This window comes from Cydia amplana, chromosome 11 (genome assembly GCF_948474715.1).
Source record: "Cydia amplana chromosome 11, ilCydAmpl1.1, whole genome shotgun sequence".
Lineage (NCBI taxonomy): Eukaryota > Metazoa > Arthropoda > Insecta > Lepidoptera > Tortricidae > Cydia > Cydia amplana.
Window position 1 is genome coordinate 7,962,095 of NC_086079.1, and position 27,642 is coordinate 7,989,736.

Here is a 27,642-nt window from a genome sequence, read left to right on the forward strand (position 1 = left end):
AAAAAAGGCGCGAAATTCACATTTTCTATGGGACGATATCCCTTCGCGCCTACATTTTTCAAATTTGCCACCTTTTTCTACTGTCAAGATCTGGTTGACCAAGTATATTAAATTTTCTTATTACTAAACTAAAAGTAGTAACACACTATCGCACCGCACCGCGACCTTGGTGCGTCGCACCATAAGTGAGAGCGAGAAACAGATATCTCTTTCTCGCTCTCACTTATGGTTGCAACGCTCCAAGGTCGGGGTGCGGTGCGATAGTGTGTTAACACTTTAAATGCTGACTTCAAGAAATCGATTAATCTCCTTTGCGAAATGTGTGGCAACATTATTAAAAATAATAACGTTTAGTCTTTGATTTGACTTCGTTGAAAGAGCTTGTTGCGGCGCATTTTAAAGGATTTTTAATTATAAATTTATAATTACATCAAGAAATTTACCGTCTATCCCATCTCAGTTAAGGTAAGGGGGTAAGTTGACCCTACGGAAGTACTGAAAAGTGATTATTTATATTATGTTCATATATTTCCTCCTATATCACAGCCATGTTGAAGTAGTGTTGATTTTACTAAGTTTTCATCAGTTTATCGTCTAAAAAAGTTAAAGTTGTTCACAAGTATATGTGAAAGACCCAAGTTGAGTTTGTGTTGTGAAAGTAAAAAGTTAAAAGTCTATCAATATGAAAAGTGTTATAAAGTGCCACCGAATCTGGCGTCGAGGCGTCATCTTTAAGGTAAGGCTGGATGTGTCTTCAATATACATCAGAACGTAGCATTATAACGGTTGTGACATCAGCCAACAAAAAATCACGTACATAGCAGTTATTCAATATTGAACATTCGTAATTTCATGTTATTTCTTAGGTTGGTTTGTACACAAGTGCAAACAACAGTTTTGTGACAAGAATGGACATTAAATTTATCGACAATGAAGTACCTATTATTCAAAGCTGAGCTTGTTCTTATCTTCAGTCTATAAGCAAAATATATTTTCTTTTCATACATGAACTGTTTTGTTTCCATATCGCTTGCGTATATTATTATTATAAGGAAGTGTGTACTAACTCTCAAGTATTACATTTTGGTCTGAAATGCAAATTTAACTAGTAACTATAAACTCAAGGAATGCTTTTGGGTTGGGTACCTTGAGCTACATTACCAATCTTCATATTAAGTCACACTCTGTTCTCAGGGATGGATTCTGAAGATTCCCGTGATGGTCAGGGAGATGCACAGTCATCTTCAAGTAGTAGCAGCTCCAGCTCCAGAAGTCGCCGGAGCTCATCATCAAGTGTGTCATCTAAAAAAGATGCAAAGTCACCTCCACATTCTCCTCCTCGGTCACCGCCACGGTCACCACCACAGTCTCCTCCACAATCACCTCCACAGTCACCACCTAGATCACCTCGCTCACAAAGTTCCGATGGCCCTAGGTCTCCGTCACCAGAGAGCCACTCACAATCCCGTTCACTGCGGTCCCAATCTCCTAGTAAAGCACGCTCCCCCAGTAACTTGAGCGGAGCTCATTCAGATATAAATTCACCTGAAAATTCTATGCCAACTTCACCTGCTGGTCCAAAATCCCCAGATGCTCCAAAGTCACCCAGTGAGCCTGGTTCTCCTGACAACCCCAAGCAATACTCAGGGCGACATTCAGGTGGTGAAGGTCCAAAGACTCCTCAAAGTCCTAGCAGTTCAGTCCGGTCAGGTGCTGGATCACCCGACACTAGGTCTCGGCCTGCTTCGCCTGACTCTGCATCGCAGGCAACATCTCCTTCAAGAAATCCTAACCGAAATTCCCGCCCTTCAAGTCCCTCTCCAGATAGGAATTCGTCTAGGTCATCAGTAGTAATGTCACCAAAAAAACGAGAATGGAGTCCTAAGGAAAACTGGAGGAGGCATACTAAAGCTGAACAGAAAATGGTACCTCGGTCACGAGAAAGAAGCAGATCGGAATCTAGTCAATCAAGTAGGAGCTCTTCTTATAATAAGAGAACCAGTGTTAAGGACCCTGCTACTGAAGAGATTTCTGAAGGTAAATGTTGTGATTTTAAAACTGACACACGATTTAGTCGCATGCACTTACTTTTACTATTTGGCCAGCTGTTTAAACATGACATGAAATTATGAGTGATAATTGTGTTAGTTAACCACCCAATATTAACATTTAATTGATAAAAACGCACATGACAAACTAGATCAAATTTGATATACACAAGGAATATGAAATGGGTCTAACAATTGACTATTTATTTTTAGGTGAAATGGAATCAGATCAGGAAGAAGATAAAAAATCTAGGAGTAAATCACAAAGTAGCGATAAACCTGATGCAAAAGATTTGAATATCAGCCATGAAGACCTTTCAGATGTGTCAGATCTAGACTCTATAGGACCAGACGACAGTGCTAAAGGATCAAAGGTAATCATTACAAACAAATATATAAATTAGGTACATTAAAAGTTGTCTTAAACCTGAACAGATTGCCTTGAAGCCAGCACCCCAGACACCTTCACTGCCAGCAACCTATTAGGTGTGTTCTCTGTTTGTAGGCTCTGTTTGCTACAAAGCAGATAAACCACTTAAGGCTTCGTCACACAGGCGCGTTTTCCGGGGGGCGCGCCGCTTTTACATATAAAACGCTCACGCCCCGCTCAAGCGCCGCGCGGAAATCGCGCCTGTGTGACGGAACCTTTAGGGTCCATTGCGTCAAACCGCCTATCAAAATGTATCGAAAGTTTTATAGTTCACTGCTGAATGTCAATTGATCAGTCCGCTAATTGTGGTTGGTGCAACTGGTCCTTAAGAGCCCATCAACGTGCACACTAGCGCCACTGCTAAATAATCCTGATTATTTAAATTTAACGAAAGATATTTACAAAAAGGGGGCGCTACGTACTGTATCTTGTATTAAAGTACCTTTTGAATACATCAAACTAGTTTCTATGTTCCTGGATTCGTCATGGCGCTAGTGTGCACATTGATGGGCTCTTAATCGGCTACGATTGTAAGGCATAACGTGCGTTGGCAGGGTATGCGTTAAATATGGGCTAGTCATCTTATTTTTCCTTCTTGTTCAGTCAAATTTGTCAATATCTCCAAAAATTTTAGCCTAAATCTACACCAGCATCTCCAGAAAAGCCTGAGGTTAATGGAAATAATGGGATCAGCTCGCAATCATCACCTAAATCGCCTAAATCAGATAGTGGAAAAGTAGATACACCTAAACTGGACAAAGTAAGTGTTTAATTGATTTATCTAGATAAGAATTGTGAAAATTATCTTATAATTGATATGACAACAAAGCAGTTTAAATATTTCGTTTATTAGGAATTTCATTGGCCATTCTATGTTACCAGAAATCCTATTATTATGTGTATGTGTAACTCATTTTTGAGTCCGTCCAAACTAAGGACCAAAACAGACGAAAAGACCAACTAACTTTCAATGAAATTTACATCCTCCTGTTTAACCCTAAAAGTATAGATCTAATCACATTGACTGCCTATGCAAAGTAAATGAGTGCATAATAAATGTAATGATATTAATTTGTTAGATGTCTAAAGTTATTAAAACTGTATTTTTACTGCATGACGAAACCCCTCTTTAAAAAAACTGTATTTAACCAGGTTCCCCTGGAAAAGACCAGTAACACAGAGGATGGTGAGGAGCAACTAGACTTTGAAGCCGAGGAAGGTGAATGTGTGGAGCCTAAAAATGCTGAACAAGCTAATGGAGATGGAGAAATTGTTGACAAAGGTATAGCGCATTTTTACTACAATATATCTTGAATTATTCCATACGCAAATACTCGAGAATATTTAAATACATATGTACAGTCAGGTGCAGAGAGAGTTGACCTCCCTGTAATCTAATTTCTATGCAGGGGGGTTAGTTATCTCTGCAGCTGACTGTACCAGCAAAAATACTTACCTAAACCTATATATAAATGAAACAGCATAAGCTTTAGGAGCAAACCAAGCAGCTTGGTTTGTGAAGATTTGCGTCGGTCGGGATATTGTGGCCGCGCGAGCGATTGAATACATACCTGAACAGTTGGGTTCTTTATCTAATTCAGGATACGTTTAGCAATTTTTTTTAAATACATATATTTATTCACATACCTACTATGACCTTTTAGCAGAAGAAGTGAAGCCGCGCCGAGTATCCAGAGGCTCATCGCTTGAAGAGGGCGAAGTGTCAGACGAGGCCGAACGTCGGCCAGAGGAGAGCGAGCCGCGGCCCGTGTGCCGGTTCTTCTCGCGCGGCGCTTGCACATGGGGCGTCAGCTGCAGGTGAGAGGCTCGTACAAAATGGTGAAGTGTCGGGCGAGGCCGAAAGTCGGCCAGATGAGAGCGAGCCGCGGCCCGTGTGCCGGTTCTTCTCGCGTGGCGCTTGCACATGGGGCGTCAGCTGCAGGTGAGAGGCTCGTACAAAAGGGCGAAGTGTCAGACGAGGCCGAACGTCGGCCAGAGGAGAGCGAGCCGCGGCCCGTGTGCCGGTTCTTCTCGCGTGGCGCTTGCACATGGGGCGTCAGCTGCAGGTGAGAGGCTCGTACAAAAGGGCGAAGTGTCAAACGAGGCCGAACGTCGGCCAGAGGAGAGCGATCCGCGGCCCGTGTGCCGGTTCTTCTCGCGTGGCGCTTGCACATGGGGCGTCAGCTGCAGGTGAGAGGCTCGTACAAAATGGTGAAGTGTCGGGCGAGGCCGAAAGTTGGCCAGAGGAGAGCGAGCCGCGGCCCGTGTGCCGGTTCTTCTCGCGCGGCGCTTGCACGTGGGGTGTTAGCTGCGGGTGAGAGGCTCGTACAAAAGGGCGAAGTGTCAGACGAGGCCGAACGTCGGCCAGAGGAGAGCGAGCCTCGGCCCGTGTGCCGGTTTTTTTCGCGCGGCGCTTGCAGGTGGGGCGTCAGCTGCAGGTGAGCGGCTCATACAAAAGGGCGAAGTGTCGGGCGAGGCCGAAAGTCGGCCTGAAGAGAGCGAGCCGCGGCCCGTGTACCAGACGGTCCGAAAACATTAAGAAAGAAATCCATTAAAGAGGCATATATCTAGCAGTGGATGTGACTGAAGTACATGGCGCCGAATAAGATAATTGATAAAGTATGATTTGTTATAGGTTCCTACACCCGGGCGTGACGGACAAGGGCAACTATAACATGTTCGACGTGGTGCGCGGAGTCCCCGCGGCGGGCTACACGGCGCCGCCGCGCGACGTCGCCCCGCCCGAGTCCGCCTGGGAACGAGGCCTGAGAACTGCCAAGGAGGTATACACACGCAAATTGATGATAATATATAGTGCGTCAAGCAAATCTTGTCAGTAGCAATGTACTGCAAATTAAAGTAGGGTAACACCATGTAACACTCAAAGAGCAGAATTGTGCTAAGAAAAGCAGCAATGTACATCGAACCAAAACGTGTTTATTTTTCCGCCCTTCATACGTCAGTTCGAGTGAATTATCATAACCTCAAATTTTAGTAATGTTTACCGTCAACGAGCATGATTGTACATTGTAGGCACCTTAGCTTTGCTTGCGGTCATGCATAATCTTGGTATTTAATGGTGACAGCAGAGATTTATCTTGAAATAGAAACGATTCAGAATGTAAACAATAAGATGATGGCTGTCATTCACGATCCACATTCCACAGATAACACACAGATGACACGCGATTTTGGAATTATTCGAACACAGTGTTGCTAACCCGCGATTTTTCAAATTTGCCGCCTTTTACTACTGACAAGATTTGGTTGATCCAGTATAGTTTGGCAAAGGACTGTCTCTTTTCAAACATAGATAGAATCATACTATCTTTGTCTTACACTAGTACTAGCCCAAAAGAAAAGGATGAGTATAGTTTTGTTTGTTCTTATTTACTGACAATTTGGTTTGGTCAGCCGCAGTTGGCCGCAGAGAAAAAGTACGCTAAAATAGGATCCCCACTCAGCATAATGCCGCGGCAATCCGTGGCGCTTATTCACAGTGGGAATCTGACTTCAAAACTACGAACTAGTGAATTAACTACACAGAAAATCACACGTAAAACTTAATACAAAGAAAAAAAAATTGTCATTAATTTGGCTATTTATTAACCTTTTCCACGCCGTGTCAAACACAAAAGCTGTCACTCAAACGCCACGTCATTGAAGTGTCAAAACTGAAGTTGAACTTTATGTATGTGCACCATAGAATTAATATCAACTGTCAATCTTCAAAAGTGCGACCAAAAATGAAATGCAAGTGTGTGCGTAAATTGTCTATGTGAGATCAAAAATAGTGATGTCATGTTACAACATATTAATAATCTGTCGATGTTTGATTGCTTTATCGACTACTTTTTCAAATGTGTTATTTTAAACGTTAAAACTCTACGACATTATGACGTATAAATAACACTTGCACTGCGTGTGTTATCAAAATCATTGCAGACTTATCTTAATGTAACTCTTACTGTGTTGGAAAGTGAAGTTTAAATTTACCGCTAAACATGAGCACCTTCAAAAAGGTATAACAATCGTTATTATTTGAAATCGGTTATAAAAGCTTTAATGATGTCTTGTGAAGAAATAATTACATAGCTATTAATATACCGACAAGTTATCGATACTGTCATATGAACATTTTGTCAAGCCCTAGCGTAAAGTAACAGGTTATGTTTTTACACAAAATATTTTAAATTATAGACTAATATGATAAAATATTAGCACACGAAGGAAGACAAACTTATAATGAACTTTATAAACCGGCTTCTTACACTTTTTACGCTGTTAATTTGACAAAATATCGTTATGAAAATTTCGCTCGGAATATCATAAATCCTCTGAAATGAGTATTTGCTTGTATTATTTGGCACTGTAACACTGAAATCCGGCACACTACAAGACACCATCTTCACTGAATTACTTTATTTAATACTTTTCGTCCTAATCCGTGTATATTTTTCAATTTGAAAATTACCGTGATACGCTCTTGGCCGTCCGCGGCCGTCGTCAAACTTAAAAGTGGTTACGTTTTCTCATTGGTAGTCTTGACTTTTTCGCACTAATGGGATGTTCATATACGTGATGGCTTCCCTTTCGCACACTTAAGCTGTCTGTCAAGCGCGAGCGCGAATTGTATGTCTGTGATGTGCACGTAGGTCGACGTTGCTCTGTGGTCTCTGACCGATTAATCGGTCTTTGGCGTTGAACCTACGGTGCGTATATATCGGTCATTGGCGTTCAAAAGGTTAAAAAAGTCGGCATATTTTATAATCATAGGTGAGGTCTCCATCGAGGCGACTAACGGAAACCAACCCATTCCAGATGCTAAGGATAGCAAACAAGCGCAAGGAGCAAGATATGGACTTTGAGGAGAAGAAACTACATCTCTCCGTAGGCGGTGTAGTCCACGACCCGGACGCGGAGCTGGCGTATGCGGCCGCGGCCGTCGGTGCCTCGCCACCCCGACACGAGCCTATGCGCGACCCTGATGTTTTCCGGCCAGGGTATGTTTAGTTCTAAGCCTCTTGTTCCCAAGGTTACCAATTTCGAGGAGAAGAAACTACATCTCTCCGTAGGCGGTGTAGTCCACGACCCGGACGCGGAGCTGGCGTATGCGGCCGCGGCCGTTGGTGCCTCGCCACCCCGACACGAGCCCATGCGAGACCCTGATGTTTTCCGGCCAGGGTATGTTTAGTTCTAAGCCTCTTGTTCCCAAGGTTACCAATTTCAACTTCTTTTAGAACAGTCCGTTTGCGTTTAAAACTCGCCTATATAGCTATTCTATTTTTCTGTGATAGCAAGCCCTGAAGACTGAGATATCGGACAAAGCCAACGCTGTAAACACTTTCCATTGACAAAGTTCAACCCCATTCCATGTTTAGTTACAGCAGCGGTCGGCAACCTTTTAGCAGCCAAGGGCCACATAGTAGTTGACGCGGGCCGTACTTTGTTAATATTTATAACTTTATCAGACATTGTAGTTTGTCAATATTACATACAAAATAGCCAGGGAGGCTCGCGGGCCACAAGTGACAGGTTCACGGGCCGCAGGTTGCCAACCGCTGAGTTACATTAAGGTATACATGACTTGTTGTTATGTGTTTATTGTTTGTTCTGGAGCGATACCAATATCAAACGCGTGTCAATTGGTTTAATAACGTTAGGTATAGAGATATAGCAACATGCTAATTCTGAATTTTTATTTAAAATTTCAATATTCATTTTAACAGACATGACGTTCACGGTCCGTACGGGCCAATGTACCGCGGTCGCTTCCCGCGGCCGGTACTGGACGAGCGGGAGCGTTTCTTCGAGCGGGAGCGAGTTTATGAGCGGGAGCGGGGCTACGAGCGGGGGCACTATGACGAGCGCTCCGTCATGCCTGAGGAACCGGCCTTCCATAAGGTAGAGTAGTAACTAACTGTTTTTAGTATCAAAAATATTTTTATATATTTTTATATATTTTTCTATAGCCTGACCAGTAATATATGATAATTGTCAAGAGGGCGCTGTTATTCTCATGTATAGGGTGACAATTCAGTGTAGTATGAAAAAATTTGTTCCAGTGAAATTCCGCAACATGGCGCACCCTCAATAGATCCTGGTTCACCTATACTCCCGTACTTTTATTTGTCATTTAAAAGGTCGTACACACACCTTTAAACCCCTATGTTATAGTTGTCAAGACAAGTCTTTAGTCTATTCCCCAATAAAGTATTTGTGCATACACGCAGTATGTTTTTGGTACTTTTACGATACTTCGTGTAATCACCACTTAAAAAATATTGTATGAAATACATTGTTGCCAACCTAATTTTAATTGTCATCTCTGACAGATGAGTACTAACTAGTAGAAAGTAGAAACAATAAAATTGCTTCAGAAGTCAGAAACGCGCATGTGACACACATGTGTAATATAGCAAGATCCATAGAGATAGACTATGAACACCGCTTAGCGTTGCTTGTTAGTCTCCATAGGCTACTGTGGCCAAAATCGAGAAAAAAAAACTGTCCAAAATTGTAATTTAACTAAGAGCAAGTACCAGGGCCTCATGAGTTACAAGAAGGTGTCGCTGACCAACCGGCCGTGGGGCGCGGGGCGCGGGGGCCGGGTCGCGTATCTTAGCTGTATACTTTTGGTTTGTTTACCTACATATATGTCCTATATGATTCCACTTGTAGTATTATTTTTGTTGAATGAAAAATATTTGTTAAATTTATATTTTTTTTTCAAAGTAACTGCTTGGTAGTAGAAAAAGTATTGTATGCAACGTTGTTTAACTGAGTCAAAAAATACTCGTGGCGTCTTTATTAACAATTTTCGGCTTCGCCTCAAATTGTTACTCACGCCACTCGCCTTTTTTAACCGCCTTCAAAAAAAAAAGGAGGTTCTCAGTTTGACCCGTATGTATGTATGTATGTATGTATGTATGTATGTATGTACGTATGTATGTATGTATGTATGTATATTTGTTCGCGATTATCTCGCGTTTGGCTGAACCGATTTTGATGCGGTTTTCAGAAAAGTGTTTGTTACATTCTGGAGAAGGTTTTAGTATACATAGATCTGAGCTGATGCTGAACCCTGGCTGTACCTAGTGGAACTCAGGTTTGGTGCAACATAGGCCCACGCTGTTTGGGTCATCCGACACGCCTTGATGAGCAATTGGGAGAGCAGTACCCAAGATAGAGCTGATGCTGAACCCTGGAAGTACCTAGTGGAACTCAGGTTTGGTGCAACATAGGCCCACGCTGTTTTGGCCATCCGACGCGTCTTGATGAGCACTTGGAAGAGCAGTACCCAAGATAGAGCTGATGCTGAACCCTGGATGTACCTAGTGGAACTCAGGTTTGGTGCAACATAGGCCCACGCTGTTTTGGTCATCCGACGCGTCTTGATGAGCACTTGGAAGAGCAGTACCCAAGATAGAGCTGATGCTGAACCCTGGTTGTACCTAGTGGAACTCAGGTTTGGTGCAATATAGGCCCACGCTGTTTTGGTCATCCGACACGCATTGATGAGCACTTGGGAGAGCAGTACCCAAGATAGAGCTGATGCTGAACCCTGGATGTACCTAGTGGAACTCAGGTTTGGTGCAACATAGGCCCACGCTGTTTTAGTCATCTGACGCGTCTTGATGAGCACTTGGAAGAGCAGTACCCAAGATAGAGTTGATGCTGAACCCTGGCTGTACCTAGTGGAACTCAGGTTTGGTGCAACATAGGCCCACGCTATTTTGGTCATCTGTCACATCTTGATGAGCACTTGGGAGAGTAGTACCCAAGATGGAGCTGATGCTGAACTCTGGATGTATCTAGTGGAACTCAGGATGTACCTAGTGGAACTCAGGTTTAGTGCAACATAGGCCCACGGTGTTTTGGTCATCCGACGCGTCTTGATGAGCACTTGGGAGAGCAGTACCCAAGATAGAGCTGATGCTAAACCCTGGATGTACCTAGTGGAACTCAGGTTTGGTGCAACATAGGCCCACGCTGTTTTGGTCATCCGACGCGTCTTGATAAGCACTTGGAAGAGCAGTACCCAAAATAGAGCTGATGCTGAACCCTGGCTGTACCTAGTGGAACTCAGGTTTGGTGCAATATAGTCCCACGCTGTTTTGGTCATCCGACACGCCTTGATGAGCACTTGGGAGAGCAGTACCCAAGATAGAGCTGATGCTGAACCCTGGATGTACCTAGTGGAACTCAGGTTTGGTGCAACATAGGCCCACGCTATTTTGGTCATCCGTCACATCTTGATGAGCACTTGGGAGAGCAGTACCCTAGATAGAACTGATGGTGAACCCTGGCTGTACCTAGTGGAACTCAGATTTGGTGCAACATAGGCACACTTTGTTTTGGTTAGCCGACTTATCGTCATGTGCCAATGTTGCAGAGTTCCACTAGGTGGGTCAATCAACTATTTTCTGCCTTTAAAAAAGGAAGTTCTCCGATGTTTGTATATATGTTTCTTCGTGATTATCTCGTGTTTGACTGAACCGATTTTGATGCCATTTTCGGAAAAGTGTTTGTTACATTCTGGAGAAAGTTTTTGTGTACAGTACATGGATGGTTAGAAAAACCAATTGGATCCGGTAGGTGGCGATGCTATCGGTATACCTACCATCAAATTTAAGTTGCTGAATCCGATTTAGATAAAATAGTGGCAGTGGGAGTCGGAGTTGGACTCGGACTGGGAATGGGAGTGGGACTGGGACTGGAAGTGGGAGTGGCAGTGGGAGTGGGAGCAATATTAATACAAATCGTTTAGCATCGAAACGTCATCTTATGTTTGGTCGCGATTATCATCGAGTTAGGCCATCAGTTCAGCAACATTAGTAGGTAGGTAGTTACTTACTAGCCCAAAACTAAATGGAGATCCTAACAAACAAGTATTTTAGCCCAAAACCTAAAATAAATGAAGTACCTATCACTAAAAATTAAAAATAAAATTAAATAAATAAAAAAGAATAAATAAATTAAAAATAAACAAAAAGAAAACTAAAACAAAATAACTTAATACTAAATTACACTAAAACTAAGCCTAACAAACTAGTATTTTAGCCCAAAACCTAAAATAAATGATTGACCTATCACTAAAAAGTAAAAAATAAAATAAAATAAATAAAAAATAATAAAAAACTTAAAAAAAAAATAAAAATAAAACCAAAACAAAATAACTTAATATAAATTCTTTTTTTAAAAAAGGGAACCGCCTTCAAAAAACCAACCCACTGAAAAGCATAAAATAATTGTTATATGGCACCCCTATACATGTCCAGTCCCTATATCCCGTCGTAAAGCAAATTTCTGCCAAAAAGTAATTAATACCTAATAATAAGAAAATTAATAATCATCCGGGTAATTACTTCGTTTTTGAAGGCGGTGCCAAACCAACAAAAACATTCTTTGCTACCAATCAGAAAAAAAATACGAGTATGTAGTACCTACAAGAACTAAATTAATGAGTAAACTAAGTATGTATTTATAATGCAAGTACGTGCAGCGTTCTTCGTTGTCTAAAATATCGGTTCTCTAAAATTTTGGTTTGGCACCGACTTCAAAAACGAAGTAATTACCCGGATGATTATTAATTTTCTTATTATTAGGTATTAATTACTTTTTGGCAGAAATTTGCTTTACGACGGGATATAGGGACTGGACATGTATAGGGGTGCCATATAACAATTATTTTATGCTTTTCAGTGGGTTGGTTTTTTGAAGGCGGTTCCCTTTTTTAAAAAAAGAATTTATATTAAGTTATTTTGTTTTGGTTTTATTTTTTTGACCCCTCTTAAACAACGGTTGCATAAAATACTATAATATTTCTATTTAGGTTCGTATCTAAGAAGCTTTTGATTCTGGACAGAAATGTAATGGATTGTTGACAAAAAAAAATGTGTGATCATTTTCGATTTTGTCACTGAAAGTAAACTTTAACAAAATTAATGGCCATTTTCACGCTGCCCTCTCAGTGTCCCATTTAACCTTTTGGATGCCAATGACCGATATATACGCACCGCAGGTCCAACGCCAAAGACGTATTAATCGGTCATAGACCACAGAGCAACATAGACCTAGGTGCATAATTGCATATGCATAAAGTTTAATTTCAGTTTTGACACTTCGGTGACGTGGCGTCTGAGTGACAGCTTTTGTGTTTGACACGGCGTCGAAAAGGTTAAAAAATCTTGTATTTGTTGTCATCAAAAATTTGACCAATAAATGTTACCGCAGCGCCGCGTCCGATCGTCGCGCGAGGTGATCGTCCAGCGCGCCGAAGTGGAGCGCCGGGAGGCGCGCGAAGGGCGGCGGGACGGGCGCGAGGGCCGGCCCCGGGACGCGCGGGACGGGCGGGACATGCGGGACGCGCGGGACATGCGGGACCCGCGGGACGGGCGCGGCGACGACTGGGCCGACCCGTGGATGCGCGCCGAGCCCGCCGCGCGCCGCCGCCGCCCGCCATCCTCCGACGATTCCTACTCCTCCTCCAGGTATGTACTGGTCGACTGATTCTGCAGATGATGGGTTAGCGAGCGGATGAGTGTGACTGCGTAACGAGGTACCTATTTTTTATAGTATTGACGGTGCTCTAACGGTGATCGCCGGCGGTTTAATAGAATCGGTTTGTTCTGCGGGCCCAAATGTTGCATTGGTTGGACGTTTGTGACGATATCAGATCTTACAAAGTTATATTTTTCATAAAACTGTATGAGAAGAAAAAGAAATTTCCTTCACTAAACAGTTGTGGTAGAACCACTTATTAAACCAATTTATGTATGGAAGAATTTGTGTATTACCTAGAATAGCTTAATCAAATTTTTATTAATGGAAACCTGCGATCACCTGTTAGTTTGATGTACCAAGGTAGTGTAGCAGTCAAATGTGTATGTTAATTTTGAAATGGTACATTTTCGGTCGGCCCCCTTCCGCCGAGCACTAAATTTGTCACTAGTTCGTGTTTATTTTCAAAAACCACGCGCATTTGTCCAATTATTTTTCAAAGATCCAAATTCGAATATATTATCGATACTTTTGTCATAATATTAATTTGAAACTTCTCTCCGCTTTATCCTCTTCCCCTGGCTAATGGGTTTCATTTTCATAACTCTCTGACGGTGTTTTGGTCTGACTCGCCTGTCTGATTTTCAATATTTTTTAAAATCCACCACCATTAACATGTAACGTTTGCATGCACCATCGGACCGCGCTTTGTCGTGGATGTGTGTGTGAGTGTCCCTGTCCCGTCCCGTTGACTCCGCAGCTCTTCAAATTCCAGTTCCCGCAGCTCGCGGTCGCCGGGCGCGCGACGCAAGAGAAGAGCCTCTTCGTCCTCGAGACAACGGTTAGTATACAGAGTTACGGTACTGTTACACGGTGTATTTCCGTTTGGGCCAAATACCTTTCGTCAAATTTCACTTCCCAACAAACTTATCGCAATAGTTTCATTTCCCAAAGGAACCTTTAGCAAAGTTACACTTCGCATATAATTTATTTGGTCAAATTATTATTTGGCATGATTTTACTTTGTCAAATGTTATTAGAACAAAAACTTATTTAGCAAACGTTTTTTATTGGCTAATATTATATTCCAAAAAGATGTTTGACCGAATTGTCACTTCGCAATTTTTTTAGTTAACATACCAGTTAGGACGACTGAATTAAGTAAGGTGTGTAAAGCGTTTAAAAACATGTGTAAAGAAATGCTTAAAACGCTTGACATACCTTACTTAATTCAGTCTTCCTAACTATGATACAGAAAAGCTTAAGACCTATCCAGACTAGTCAATTTCATTTCTGATCAAATCGGTCGATTTGATCATCCCGTCTGGATACCGCTTTAACCAGTTACACTACACTGAATGGGTTTGGCAACTGTCAATGGTTTGTATAGATGGCACCATCATAGCTTGCCCCTTTCTCTAGTTGAGTTCTATGAGATTTGGCTTAAAGGGCTGGCATCTAGGGCATAAAATTCTATATAAAAAAACAAGAATTTAACACAATTCTAGGGATTGACAGAGCAATCTATGCTGGCGCCATCTGCTAAATACTTTGACCGGCCAATCCCATTGATTACCGAATCTTAATTACTTAATTTTTATTTAGGTCCTTATATAATTCTAAAATATTATTGCAGATAGGTAGGTACTATTTCAATGTTTATGGTTCAACAAATCACATCCGTTTGCGTAAAACATAACTTACATAACCAAAATGATAAAAAAACCAAGGTCCGAATAAAGTATTTCAAATGAAAGCAATAATAAAAATACTGCAGGCCCTCTATTGGTATGTAAATTGTATGCCATGTAATATTTTGGGACATGTAAGTTATGCTTAATGATACATTTGACTAAATAATACTTGGTAAAATGAAACTTGACCAAGTAATTATTTGCTAAACAATAACTTGCCAAAAAAGACTATTGCTAACCGAAAAATTGCGATATGTTGTTTTGCCAAACATTTTTTTGGGAAATGATAATTTGGGAATGTATAGTTTGGGATGTGATACTTTGGGAAACGTTTTTGGCCCATTCATTAGTAAACCACTGTTACACACTATAAGATACAACGGCGTATGGAGCATCACAAACAAATGTCAGGAGTCACAGGACCCATAATCTGTATGGTATGGGTAGTTTTGGACTGTATTAAGTAATAGGGAGTCAGACTGGCAAGACAAATTGCTTGCGTTACCAGATCCAAAGTCTTATATTTTGGGAGTCCGCATTTTGGTGTTCCCGGTATAATAAGGTTTCGGGGCATGTTAGAATATTTTATGCGTACATTGTCCCAAATTCATTTCCTATTTTTGGGACATGGCAAAATTGATAGAATATTTTCGAGTGTTTGTTTTTGGTGGATATAGATTAATATTATTTTGATAGCGGTCCGATTCTCTAGATTCTCTAAGTTACAACGGCAATATTTGTCAAAGTAAAAAATTTACTGATCTGACTAATCAGATCAGTAAATTTTTTACTTTGACAAATATTGCCGTTGTAACTTATAATTCCTGGCTCTACTGTTTGCAGCTAAAAATAAACAAAATGTAGACACTTAAAATTGGTACCTACAAACTATTACTATCACAAACACTTGACTACTAACTAACCTAACAAAAATAACAGCATGCTTAAAACACAAGTACAGCTACAGTCATTTATTGTTTATTTTTAGCTGCATAATATTGATTGTAGTTTCATCACACCCAGTGACATTTTTAGTACCTACTTATATATTTTTTTCAACGATATCTATAAAATAACAATGTTTTTACACTTGTGTTCGTGTGTGTTTACGCATCGTACAAAATATTGAAGTATGTAGTTATTAAAATAACATATACAACTAGGGAATAAATCAAATGATATTATGAAATATTTCCCGCCACGGCCACCGGTGGACTTTTTATTTAGTGTATGATATCTATTTCAGTTTATAATGAATAACATATAGTTAAATTATTTAGTTACAATCTCTTTGCTTCGTTCTTACTTATTTGCAAACAGTGTTAACCTTTTGGCCGCCGGACCTAGTCTGCAAAGACGCTCACTCACACGCCAGAGTAAATTTTAAGTAAACAACTAATAAAAAGTTTAGGGATTGCAAATAGTGATATCGATATTTACATGGTAAAAATCTTCTCAATTTGGCTTTGTTCTTAACCAACATTAATTTATTTCGAAAATGCCAAAAATTTTCATATTTTTTACACACGACAATGTTAAAAATAAAGGTCTTTATCATTAAAAACAACCACTAAACAATATCGATTCATGACGTAATATCACCGCACTAGGCTGTACGAGAAGGCTTGTATACAAGACAACGGCGCGCATGGACTGCCCGCAGTGCAGACCGACAAGGACTGTTTCCGCGCGGATTAAGTAATAATAGTCTCTAGGTCAACGGCGTAAGCGCTTGTCGGTACGTAAACTTTATAAGCGTAAGGTTAGAGCCGCGCATCGTGTGTCGATAATATAAATGTACTGCATTGGGGAAAATTACACGTGGGTTGAATTGTCAATGAGTGAAGAACAGAACAATAATATTAGAAAAGGGTGGGGATCGGGAATGCATGTGTCACATTCGACATGTTCCTTAGATGAGCTTCTCAGTTCCCGTATTACATCCTCCCTACCATGTCAATTTTTCGTCAATTTCAAATATATAACATTCTCATAGTTAGGCGACACTGACTAGTCCGAGCGTCCGCCTGTACCATTATTGTGCGAGGCGGTCACTGCAGGGTATCACTTCCCATTACACTATCATCTCAAAATGAATCATTTGTTCTGCAAATATACCACAAGGACAGATTTACTTGCCTAACTCTAATATCGACAGCTGAAGAAGCTCCCTGAATTTCAGCTATAGTTATATTAGTTATGCCTGTCTCTCTCTCGTTTAACGTATTCTAGTTACTAGTTACCACCAATTGGCATTTATCAGGTGTTCAAATGCTTAAATAAAACCAGATTTGCGATTTGATATTTATATTGAATATTCTCATATCGAGTTAACATTCCCATCCCTAGCTGTCTTGTATATGTCACCGTAAAATTGTAAACACTCGTCAGATTATAATCTCGCTAGTTAAATTATAAACTGACGGTAGGGAGATTATAAACTAACCTAACCTACGTTAGATTGTAAACTAGCGGGTTCACAATCTTACGGTGTCATATACAAGGCAACGGCGACGAGGAACATGAAAAACGTTGAAATATGGAGCAATTTTTTTGATAGCCTTATTATAAAAGAATGGATTTTGATGAATGCAGTAAGGTTCATTATTGAGTGGGAAATTAAAACACGTCCTCTTGCTATGATTTTTGTAATGCGACTAAATAAGAAATGCATGTATAATGCTGTCACTAGGTATTGTGATAGGTATTTGTGTGCGCGTTAACATACCGCCGGCCAAAGGACTACTAAGTCCTTTAAAAACAATTATACATTTTAATACATAAATTGAAAGCATGCAAAATAAATTAGTACATTAATCATTAATCTCTATTGGTAACAAGCATAGTTTTGTAACTGGTCTTTTCGTCACACTATCACCACTTTTAACACTATACACTCGCGTAATATGGTCTGGACCTGGATGTTTAGCGACTATTCGGCCGAGAGCCCATTTTCCAGGTGGAAGATTGTCGGTTTTAATGAGAACAATCTGTCCTTCTTTGAACTCTTCTACTCTTTTCAACCACTTTGGTCGCTGTTGCAAACGTGACAGGTACTCTTGCTGCCATCTGCACCAAAGATCTCTGACCAATTTCTGTGTGTGCTGCCATCGTGACAGTGAGCTCATTCTAACATCCTTCAAGTCGGGCGATGGGACATTTATGGGTGCTTCGCCGATCAGAAAGTGCCCGGGTGTAAGAGGTTCTATGCTGTCTGTATCGTCGTTATCAATTGGACATAACGGCCTTGAATTTAAGCATGCCTCAATTTCGCAAAGGACCGTGTTAAATTCCTCGAAGGTAAGGTGAGAGGTGATGATTCTTTTTAAGTGATGTTTCAGGGATTTTACACCAGCCTCCCATAAACCACCAAAATTCGGACTATAGGCGGGGATGAAATGCCACTGCGTACCATCTTTAGCCAAGGAATCGGAAATTTCTCCAGTAAACTCTAGCTGTGCCTCTTTCCATGCATTAATTAATTCCTTATTGGCGCCAACAAAGTTTCTTCCTTGGTCGCTCCACAAATGGTTGCATCTTCCTCTCCTGGCTACAAATCTCTTGAAGGCGGCTATAAAGGCTTCAGAAGTCAGATCACTGACTAGTTCTAGATGTATGCATTTAACTGATAGGCATATAAATATAGCCACATACGTCTTCGTGGTCTTTGCTCCTCTACCCTTAGACATTAGGGTAGTGAAAGGTCCTGCAAAGTCGACGCCACTATGTAAAAACGGCCTGGCAGGTGTGACTCGTTCTCTTGGCAGGTCTCCCATCAGCTGTGGTTTAGGAGCAGCGTTTTGTCTGACGCATACAAGGCATTTATTGACGTGAGCCCTTACTAAATTTTTTGACTTTATAATCCAAAATCTGGAACGTAAATAACTCATCGTGAGTGTTATTCCACCATGCAAGGTCTTCAAGTGTGCATCTGCTATTATAAGAGGAGTTAAGTTGTTTCTGTTGCCCAATATTAAGGGATGCTTTTCTTCATTATTTATGTTTGCAAGTCTGAGCCTTCCTCCTACTCTTAGTAGACCTTCTTCCAAATAGGGATTTAAAGATTTTATATTGCTTCGTTTGTGTACTTGTTTGTTTGTCGTTAATCTATCTATTTCTTCGCCAAATTCTTCTTTTTGTACAAGTTGTACACATATTTGCAATGTGTGGTCCAAGTCATGAGTTGTTAGATTGAAATTGTCTATTTTCAGTTTCTTCATGTTCAGAAATTTGCGGCAATATGTGATTGTTTTTATTAATTCTTGTAAATTATCAAATTCTTTAAATTGGTCTGTCAAATTTCTTTCCATCTCGCTTCCATACACGTTTAAATTTGTCTGTATCACATTCTTCCTTTCTATGTCGGTGGAAACGACATTTGGTCTTCTGTATTCTATTTCTTTTCTAGTTAGCCATTCTGGCCCTTCCCACCATAGCTTAGAAGCCTTCAATTCTGACAAGTACATTCCTCTGGAAGCAATGTCGGCGGGGTTATCCTCTGAAGTGACATGATGCCATTGGTTTTGACTAACATTGTTTGTTATTTCAACAACTCTGTTTGCCACAAACGTTTTCCATCTCTGTGGTTCGCCGAAAATCCATGAAATGACAATGGAAGAGTCTGTCCATGCAAATATTTGTGAAGCCGGTATTCTCATAGCATGGCTGACTTGTCCTAACAATTTTGCCAACACAACAGCTCCACACAATTCCAATCTGGGTAAGGAAACAGTCTTCACGGGAGATACTCTTGTTCTCGAAGCAATCAACCTTGTTTTGACTGTGCCATCCGCCTTTTCGACTCTAATGTAAACGGCTGCACCGTAGGCAGAGATAGAGGCGTCACTGAATCCGTGTATCTGAATATTTGTTCCTTCAGTGCTCAAAGTGTCCAGCCATCTATCAACACGGATCTCATTGACATGTCTCAAGTCTGCTCTTAATTGAAGCCATTCATCTTTTAAGGGTTGACTCACTTCCTCGTCCCAATTTACCTTCGCCAGCCACAACTTCTGTATCAGTATTTTAGCCATCAGGACGCACGGCGAGATCCAGCCCAGAGGGTCAAACAGTTTCTGGATATCAGACAAAATTGTTCGTTTACTGATGTGATTGTTTACCTCTGGGAGGTTAAGGTTGTACTCGAACTGGTCTGTTCCCATGTTCCACTGAACACCAAGTGCCTTGATCGTGCCGTCCATGTTTAAATCAAGATGCGCATTAGCTGATCTGTCTTCGGGCTTCAAACTGCGCATGAACTCAACACTATTGGATGACCATTTTTTAAGCTGAAATCCACCTTTTCGCATAACTTCTTGCAATTGATTGTTGGCTTCTATGGCTTGTTCGATGGTGTCACATCCCGACATCAGGTCGTCGACGTAGAAGTCTTCTTTGATCATCTTTGATGCAGCAGGAAACTCGTCTCCTTCATCTATAGCCAGCTGTTGCAACGTCTTAACTGCCAGATATGGAGCTGAAGCTGTTCCAAAAGTTACTGTCAGGAGACGGTAATCCTCTATTTGCTTGTCACTGCTACTTCTCCATAAAATTCTTTGATAGTCGGAATCTTCTTTAGTTGTCAGCACCATCCGATACATCTTGTGAATATCTGAGACGAAACATATAGCGTGCATTCGCCATCTCATTATCAAACTTCTCAAATCTTCTTGTAAAACTGGCCCAACCAGGAGGTCGTCGTTTAATGAGAAACCATTGGTGCCCTTACACGACGCGTCATACACGACGCGCGTCTTTGTAGTTTCCTTCTCTTCTCGAATAATTGCATGGTGGGCTAAGTATACACTCTTCTTTGTATGTATTTCTTCGGTTGGTACCTTTTCCATGTGCTTCTGTTCAATATAATCATCAATCACCTTTACATATTCTTCTTTGAGCTTTGGCATTTTTAGAAATCTTCTCTCTAGTTGTATTAATCTGTTCTGTGCTATTTCTCTTGTATTTCCTTCACATGCTCTTGGTACTTCTGTTTTTAAAGGTAATTTGACGATGTATCTTCCTTCTTCATTTCTTTTGTAGGTACTTTCGTAAATTCTTTCACATGTTTGTTCTTCTTCAGTTAATGTTCTCTTTGTATCTGGTTCTACCTCCCATATAGTCTTCAATAGATCATCAACATCGACTTGATGATGCATCGTAATGAAACATTTTTCTTGTATACTTGTATCCGTCTCTCCATTATCTCCAAACAGGATCCATCCCAAGTATGTTTTCTGAGCACATGGTGTACCCGGTGGACCCTTGATTATTGGTGTATCTTCTTGAATGATCTGCGCATATACTTTAACTCCAAGAAGAAGATCTACTGGACCTGGTGTGTTATAACTTGGATCGGCCAGGTGTAGATTTTGTATGTGAGACCAGTTGCTTGTATTCATGGTTTTCATGGGCATTTGAGTGGTCAATTGCTTGGAAATCACATAGGCTCGAAGCTGTATAGAATACGACGTTTGATATTGCGACGAAACCTCTAATTGAACCACTTGATTTGCGTTCGCCTTTATAGGCCCCAATCCCGTTATGCTTGCTCTTGTTGTCTCTCTTTTAAGTTTAAGTAATTGGGTCGCTTTCTCACTAATGAAAGATGCCTGTGAGCACGGGTCGATAAGAGCTCTCAGTGCAATGGTGTGACCTTGCTCACTCTTCACGTTTACAATCGCAGTTGCTAACAAGCCATCACTATGTCTAGCTGTGTGGTGTGATGCAATTGCCATGGTAGCTTGAATTTCTGTTTCAGTCTCGTTGACCTTGGGGAGCGTCGGCTGGGTCTTAGTATCTTGTTCTGCTGTTTCCGGGCTCTTGGTCACATGGACGAGTGAATGATGGCGCTTGCGACATATACGGCATGACATGGGCAATCGACACTTGAAAACCGCATGTCCTGGTGCTAGACAATTGTAACATAGCCTATTGTTTTTTGTATATTCACATCTCTCATTAGGCTGCATTTTTGTAAATTCTTTGCAATGAGCGAGTGTGTGATTACCTTTACACATGACACAACTCTTCTCTGCTTGTGATTCTGTGGCGTGGAACGTGCGTTCTTTGACTACATTTCTTTCGCGCGGAGTTGATGAAGAAGCGGTGATGAGCTCTAGCGTTCGGAATTTAGCTTCTAGAAATTTGACGAAGTCTGTCCACTTGGGTAATTCCTCGGAATCGTCCTTGTGAGCATACTCCTCCCAATCCTTGTGTGACTCCGGGTCCAATTTCTGCACTACCAGAAAAATAATTAAAGGATCCCAGGAATCGGTGGCCATGTTCAAATTTTGTAAACTATTTAAGCATTCAGTTGTAGTATCCAATAATGATTTGAGTTGAGTGGCCGACTGAGTATTTAATTTCTTTTGCAGAAATAACCGCTTCAATATAGAATTCACTATTAACTTTTTGTTTCCATAACGCTTTTGTAGAATGTCCCACGCTTGTGTATAATTACTTTCGGTGATTTGAACGTGCTTTAAAATCGCCTCTGCCTCGCCGGATACACTGGTCTTCAAATAATGCAATTTTTGTACATTACTAAGCGACGCATTGTTATGCACAATTGACAAAAACAAATCTTTAAAAGTGGGCCATTGTTCATAACCACCACTAAAACTTGGAAGTTGAATTCGAGGTAATTTTCCCACTTGGTTATCCGAGTTACTTATATTGGGGTTGATTTGTTTTGTGTTGCTGTTCAATAAGTCCTTAAGATCGCCTTCAATGTTCAGGTATAGATCTTCGTAAATAAAGTATTCTTCATTAATAAAATATTGCGTAACAGCCCGTTGTTCGCGTGGCATAACCTTTATAAGTTCTTGATGTGTTCGTTTGAACGTCGCCCAGTACTCTTGTATGCAACTTAATCTCGCCTCAACATAACCTCTTGTTAATCGTGCCTTAGAGCATTTCTTTAAATTCACTTGTGTTTTCTGAAGTAAACTTGCCGTATCTTGCAAAACAGTCATCAATTGATCCACCGTAGCCATTTTTCGTAATTTCAATCTTCACTTTTACGTAAAAACAGAAGTAAAATTAGAAGTAAACACAGAAGTAAACACAATGTTTCGAAGTAAATTGTTTAAGTTGAAACTAAATTGCATTGAAATCGTATCTATTAACTTGTTTATCACATTCTTTTGTTCTCGCGGCCAGGTGTCCGACGGCGGGCACTCGATGCACTTTTTCCTTATCCGGATCGTTTGGACCATATGATGAATGCAGTAAGGTTCATTATTGAGTGGGAAATTAAAACACGTCCTCTTGCTATGATTTTTGTAATGCGACTAAATAAGAAATGCATGTATAATGCTGTCACTAGGTATTGTGATAGGTATTTGTGTGCGCGTTAACAGATTTATATATCTGCTTTAAATGCAATTATTTTAAAAATCAAAGAGCAATTACTAAAAAAAATACAATTGATGTTTTTTTTCACATTTACCGAGCGGTTGAATTAGTGTCTAACCTAACCTACGTTAGATTATAAACTAACGGGTTCACAATCTTACGGTGTCATATACAGGCCAACGGCGGTCAAAGGGTTAATAATCTTGTCGGCTAATATTGACGAAGCGTGAACAGACAAATATGGCCAAAACTATAGTCATAGCCATTTATTTGATAAAACCGGTTTACATGTCAAAAATGATAATAATAATGATTGCCAACAGATTACATAGATACCTACATAAGAATATTTCGGTTTTTGTTATTATTTATATTCAGGCCAATCGAGACACCTGACGAAATGTTTCGCAAGGCGGGTCGCGACCTAACTACCCGAGGTTTTATTAGTCCCTCGCTCTAAGGACCGGCGTCGACTTAAAAGGGGGGATATTCTGATTATGAACAATAATTCAACTCGTGTTTGACGTCGTACTGTTTTCGCACAGATACCACAATTTTGAAGGGATGCCAAAGACATGTTATTAAGATTGTACTTAATTCCGACTCGACATTTTCAAATATGTATCGTGCCGGGGGCAAGATCTATAGAAATGGAGATATACGGTGGCTCGATCGGCCCGGACATAAGTGCGGACGTACCCGTCCCTAGGGGCCACCCCACCCTAGCGTCTCTCGAGCGTCAGCGTCCAGTCAGCGCTATAGAAATAGCGTCGCTGCGCAGGTGCGCCTCAATGATTTATAACTCAAGATAGGTTATATGCGTTCCAAAATTGAAGCGCTTAACTTGTGACAAATTGGACAAGTTGCCTTTAGACGCGGCTGGACAAGCGAGAAATGTGCACGTGCTAACGAGCTCCCGCACACCGAAAGAGAAAGAGACGACCTTATGTTTAACAACGAGTGTGACAAAGATGGATGGAATGAGAAAATTAATCAAAAATAACAGATTTCTTCGTAGACACAGAAATAAATATGGAAGTATTTTTTGTGCTCTTCAAGTATGAGTATAACCTATCTATGGTTATATAATATCATTGGTGCGCCTACGTTGCGTTGCTGCGCAGCCATATGGTACGCTACGCTCGGGTGCGGGGTCCCGCTAACCTCCCACGTGCGCGCAGGCTGTCGCCGTCGGTGATCGTGCGCGAGCGGCGCATGGCGAGCGCGCGCGCCACGGCCATGAACCCGCCCGCGCCCCGCCGCCGCGCGCCCTCGCCCGCCGCCGCGCGCCAGCTCGCCGCCAACCCGCCCGCCCCGCCCCGACACAAGGTATACTGCCGGGTGTTTACCCCTCCCTCTATAACAGCCATTCTCAAAGTGTGTTCCGTAGTTACCCGTCCGTTTTTTCTAGGTATTTGTTTTCACAGTATTTGCCATTTTGGCGCCCCCCTACCATTTGGCGCCTAGAGCAACCGCTCCACTCGCTCTACCAGATCCGGCCCTGCGCGGGTCAGCCGTCAGCTAAGCTAACGGCTGACTCAGCTTTATCCAAAGTTTCGCGTTGTGCTGAATGTGTGTATTTTATTGTGCGTTATGGGTCTAAAGCAGCCATTCTCAAAGTGTGTTCCGCGGAACCCTAGGGTTCCGCGACACCTCTGCAGGGGTTCCGCAAGAATTTAGAATAAAATAAGCATAATTATTATGCTTATTAATAAAAAAATACACTTCTAAAAACTATTGTTTTATTGTAGGGTTCCATCAAGTTTTCGCTTTCCAAAAGGGTTCCGTCAAAAAAAGATTGAGAACCGCTGCTCTATAATATCACATTCATTCTTACTATTCGTGACAAAGATAGCGGGAGCGTTCCTTAGCAGTTTTCACTAGGAAAAACTAGGCAGATCTCTTTGTGAAAATATAATTTTTTTTTTAAACCCCCTTCTTTCTTCTTTTTTATAATTTGTATTTGTAGGTATGTTGACATTTGACCGCGTAATATAAAAAATAGTTTTTTTTTGTTAATTATTAAGACTTAGTTTGTTTATCTACCTTCGTTTCCACTCGATTTCAGGATGAAATTGATCCATATGGTCGCAGCAAAGCGTCTAGTCGAAACAGAGACCGAAAACGATACTCCAGATCGTCTTCATCCGGTTCAGGTATGTCGCAATCGAAACATTTTATTTGTCTAAATACAGCGTACCTATTATACATTCTGCGCCTTATTACAACGGAGTAAGGTGCAAAAGTGTAAACGTTTCTTTAACATCGACTGTACCAATACAATGTTTACTTGAATTTAAATGATTGTAATCTTTCAGAGTCGTCATCATCCTCCAGTGAATCGGAGAGCGAGTCTCACTCGTCATCTTCGTCGGGAAGCTCCGGGGCGCGGCGGGCGCGTCAGGCGCGACTACTCAACGCGGCCGCGAGGCCCAGGTAATACGACATAACATTTCAATAAGGCCCAAAATCGCCTCAAGTGAGTCGGAGAGCGAATAGGGATGTTGACACATGTTGAATTTTATAACAAAATCTAGTAAAATAGATAGCAAACGAGCAATTTATCACAGTAATGTGGATATTTAAGTTTTTTTTAACTTCCAAAAACGATAAAAGTAAGGGTACCATTCGATTCCTTACATTTCACCAAAAAAAAATTGTATAGCAACTATATACTTAAACGCAATATTTCACCGACAAAAACGCAATTTTCTTGTTTTGTCCATACTACAACGTGGGCGATGACGTCACGGCCTCTGGCCGTTTTGTATAGGGCGTTTCGCGAGTGAAGTGCGACTGTCGGACTTTGACTACAATTTCTGACTTTTGTGTTACTTTAATGCAATGGGTCCCATATAGACATTTGATCCTAAAAACAAACCCGATCGATTGTGAGGTAGTGTATAAATTGTTTATGTACCTTATCTGACATGTAAAACATTATGTTTTATGAATAAATAATCAATCAATCAATCAATTGATACCATAAAAAAAAAATAGTCATGTAGCCTATTACACTTGTCACTATCGGCTTAAAACTATAGAGTGGCGAGCGTCCCAGGCGCGACTCATAGATCATCGAGGAGGTCTCTTCGTGCTCCTCGATGTGGCGGAGTAAAAAAGTTTTTCGCAAAAATTTCATTTTTGGTACAAGCTTTTATCGCTGACTGTACTTTTCTTACGACACAACTAATACTCATCGAGACAATTCTAAAAACCCCTAACACAATTAGGTTGCGTTGTTTCATCACAGAGTTCCTATGGCCACCTCCTGTCTCCATCATCAGATCAGCTCGATGGTACCATAATATTGCATTGTCACCTGACTTACATGTGTATGCAAAATTTCAGCTCAATCGGAAACCGGGAAGTGGATCAAATTTAACTTGCAAGATTTGATTACAGACCGACAGACAGACAACGGGACAGATGAAACTAAGTTTAGCTTGTAAAATCCGTGATCCTCCGTGATGCTCCCGAGGTTGGTCTAGGAGCATTCAAATGTATACCTTAATATAATTGAAATAGGGAAGAATATACATTGGTTTGCGCAGGCTTTATGTCCTTTAGATAAGATTTAGAATCAAGTAACAATTATTTATTTACGAATTTTTGCACATGCGTAATTGTGTCTTCAATATTTTTTCAGGTTAAATGCTAAATCCAGTGCCGGTTTAGCAGCTGCAGTCTCAACAACAGTAGCAAGTAAAAAGGAATCCAATAGCGATAAAGGTGAGAATTAATACTTATGAATAGAACCGTCCGAAATATATGACTTGCCTATGGCAAATTAAAATTCGATTTATATACATGTACTTCTTTGCATTAGTATAAGTTAATAATACAAACCACGCGATTTGCAACAATTACATGGATCTCAATCAGTTTTTCTTTTAGAATCCGGTGGTAAAAAGCGGCCAGCTGGCTCACCGCCCAACTCAGGACCAGCAAAGAAACCAGTCTCTAGGAGAGAAGAGCTCCTCAAGCAATTAAAGGCAGTCGAGGACGCCATAGCCAGAAAGAGATCAAAGATTTAAGACAGAAATGTGACACGATGATTTCCGCCCGGTCAGCTAGCAGGCACGGCCAGCAGTACAAAACACGACCCACGTTCTAAACTCAAACTGTCAAGTCTCCAACCAAACTCAATTGTCGTTGAAATCAAAACAAGCGAACGAGTTATGTCGTGTTAGTATAATTATTAAGCATTTAAGAATTTGTGATGTTCATTGACTTAACCAAAATGATATATCAATAGGTCTTATAGTGTTGCAGTAAACAGATTATTTTAATATGTATACGATGCGGTATAAGGTCTCAAATCTGACTATGTAAAACATTATCGATATTGAAAAGTGGAAATTGTATTTTGGTGTTGTTTGTTCGTCACAATGTGAAAATTTAGAGGAACCTAGTTTAGTAGGTTTAATGCTGATTACGTAAGGACATTACGAGCTGAAGAATAAATTCATTATTTTATATTGCAAGTTTTATTTACTTCTCAGTCAGAACACTAACTTTACTGGCTAACGAGGGTCAGTCTGGCAAAAGTCACACAACATTTCGCAGTATTGCTTGGCATTAAGGAATGTTTAATTCCATTTGTGTTTGA

At 40.8% G+C, this 27,642-nt stretch overlaps 2 protein-coding genes across 8 annotated transcripts; one reads left to right on the forward strand and one right to left on the reverse strand.

Moving 5' to 3' along the window:
- The first annotated feature begins 325 nt into the window (after window positions 1-325).
- On the forward strand, window positions 326-27,511 carry LOC134652419 (zinc finger CCCH domain-containing protein 18). Of its 7 annotated transcripts, none has more exons than XM_063507602.1 (16): window positions 326-465; window positions 1,195-2,037; window positions 2,262-2,422; window positions 3,113-3,238; window positions 3,631-3,760; window positions 4,143-4,296; window positions 5,114-5,261; window positions 7,300-7,481; window positions 8,208-8,382; window positions 12,715-12,971; window positions 13,742-13,822; window positions 24,212-24,359; window positions 25,099-25,186; window positions 25,349-25,466; window positions 26,680-26,762; window positions 26,928-27,511. In XM_063507602.1, exons 2-16 carry the CDS (start codon window positions 1,197-1,199, stop codon window positions 27,065-27,067), a joined length of 2,832 nt encoding a protein of 943 aa, XP_063363672.1. In that variant the 5' UTR covers window positions 326-465; window positions 1,195-1,196; the 3' UTR covers window positions 27,068-27,511. The 7 variants fall into 7 exon arrangements, with proteins under 7 accessions (XP_063363672.1, XP_063363677.1, XP_063363676.1 ...); XM_063507607.1 differs by having other exon boundaries at window positions 13,757-13,822; XM_063507606.1 differs by having other exon boundaries at window positions 4,146-4,296.
- Window positions 17,307-22,687, reverse strand: LOC134652418 (uncharacterized). The gene has a single exon (XM_063507601.1). It carries the CDS (start codon window positions 22,667-22,669, stop codon window positions 17,489-17,491), a length of 5,181 nt encoding a protein of 1,726 aa, XP_063363671.1. The 5' UTR covers window positions 22,670-22,687; the 3' UTR covers window positions 17,307-17,488.
- Window positions 27,512-27,642: the final 131 nt, after the last annotated feature.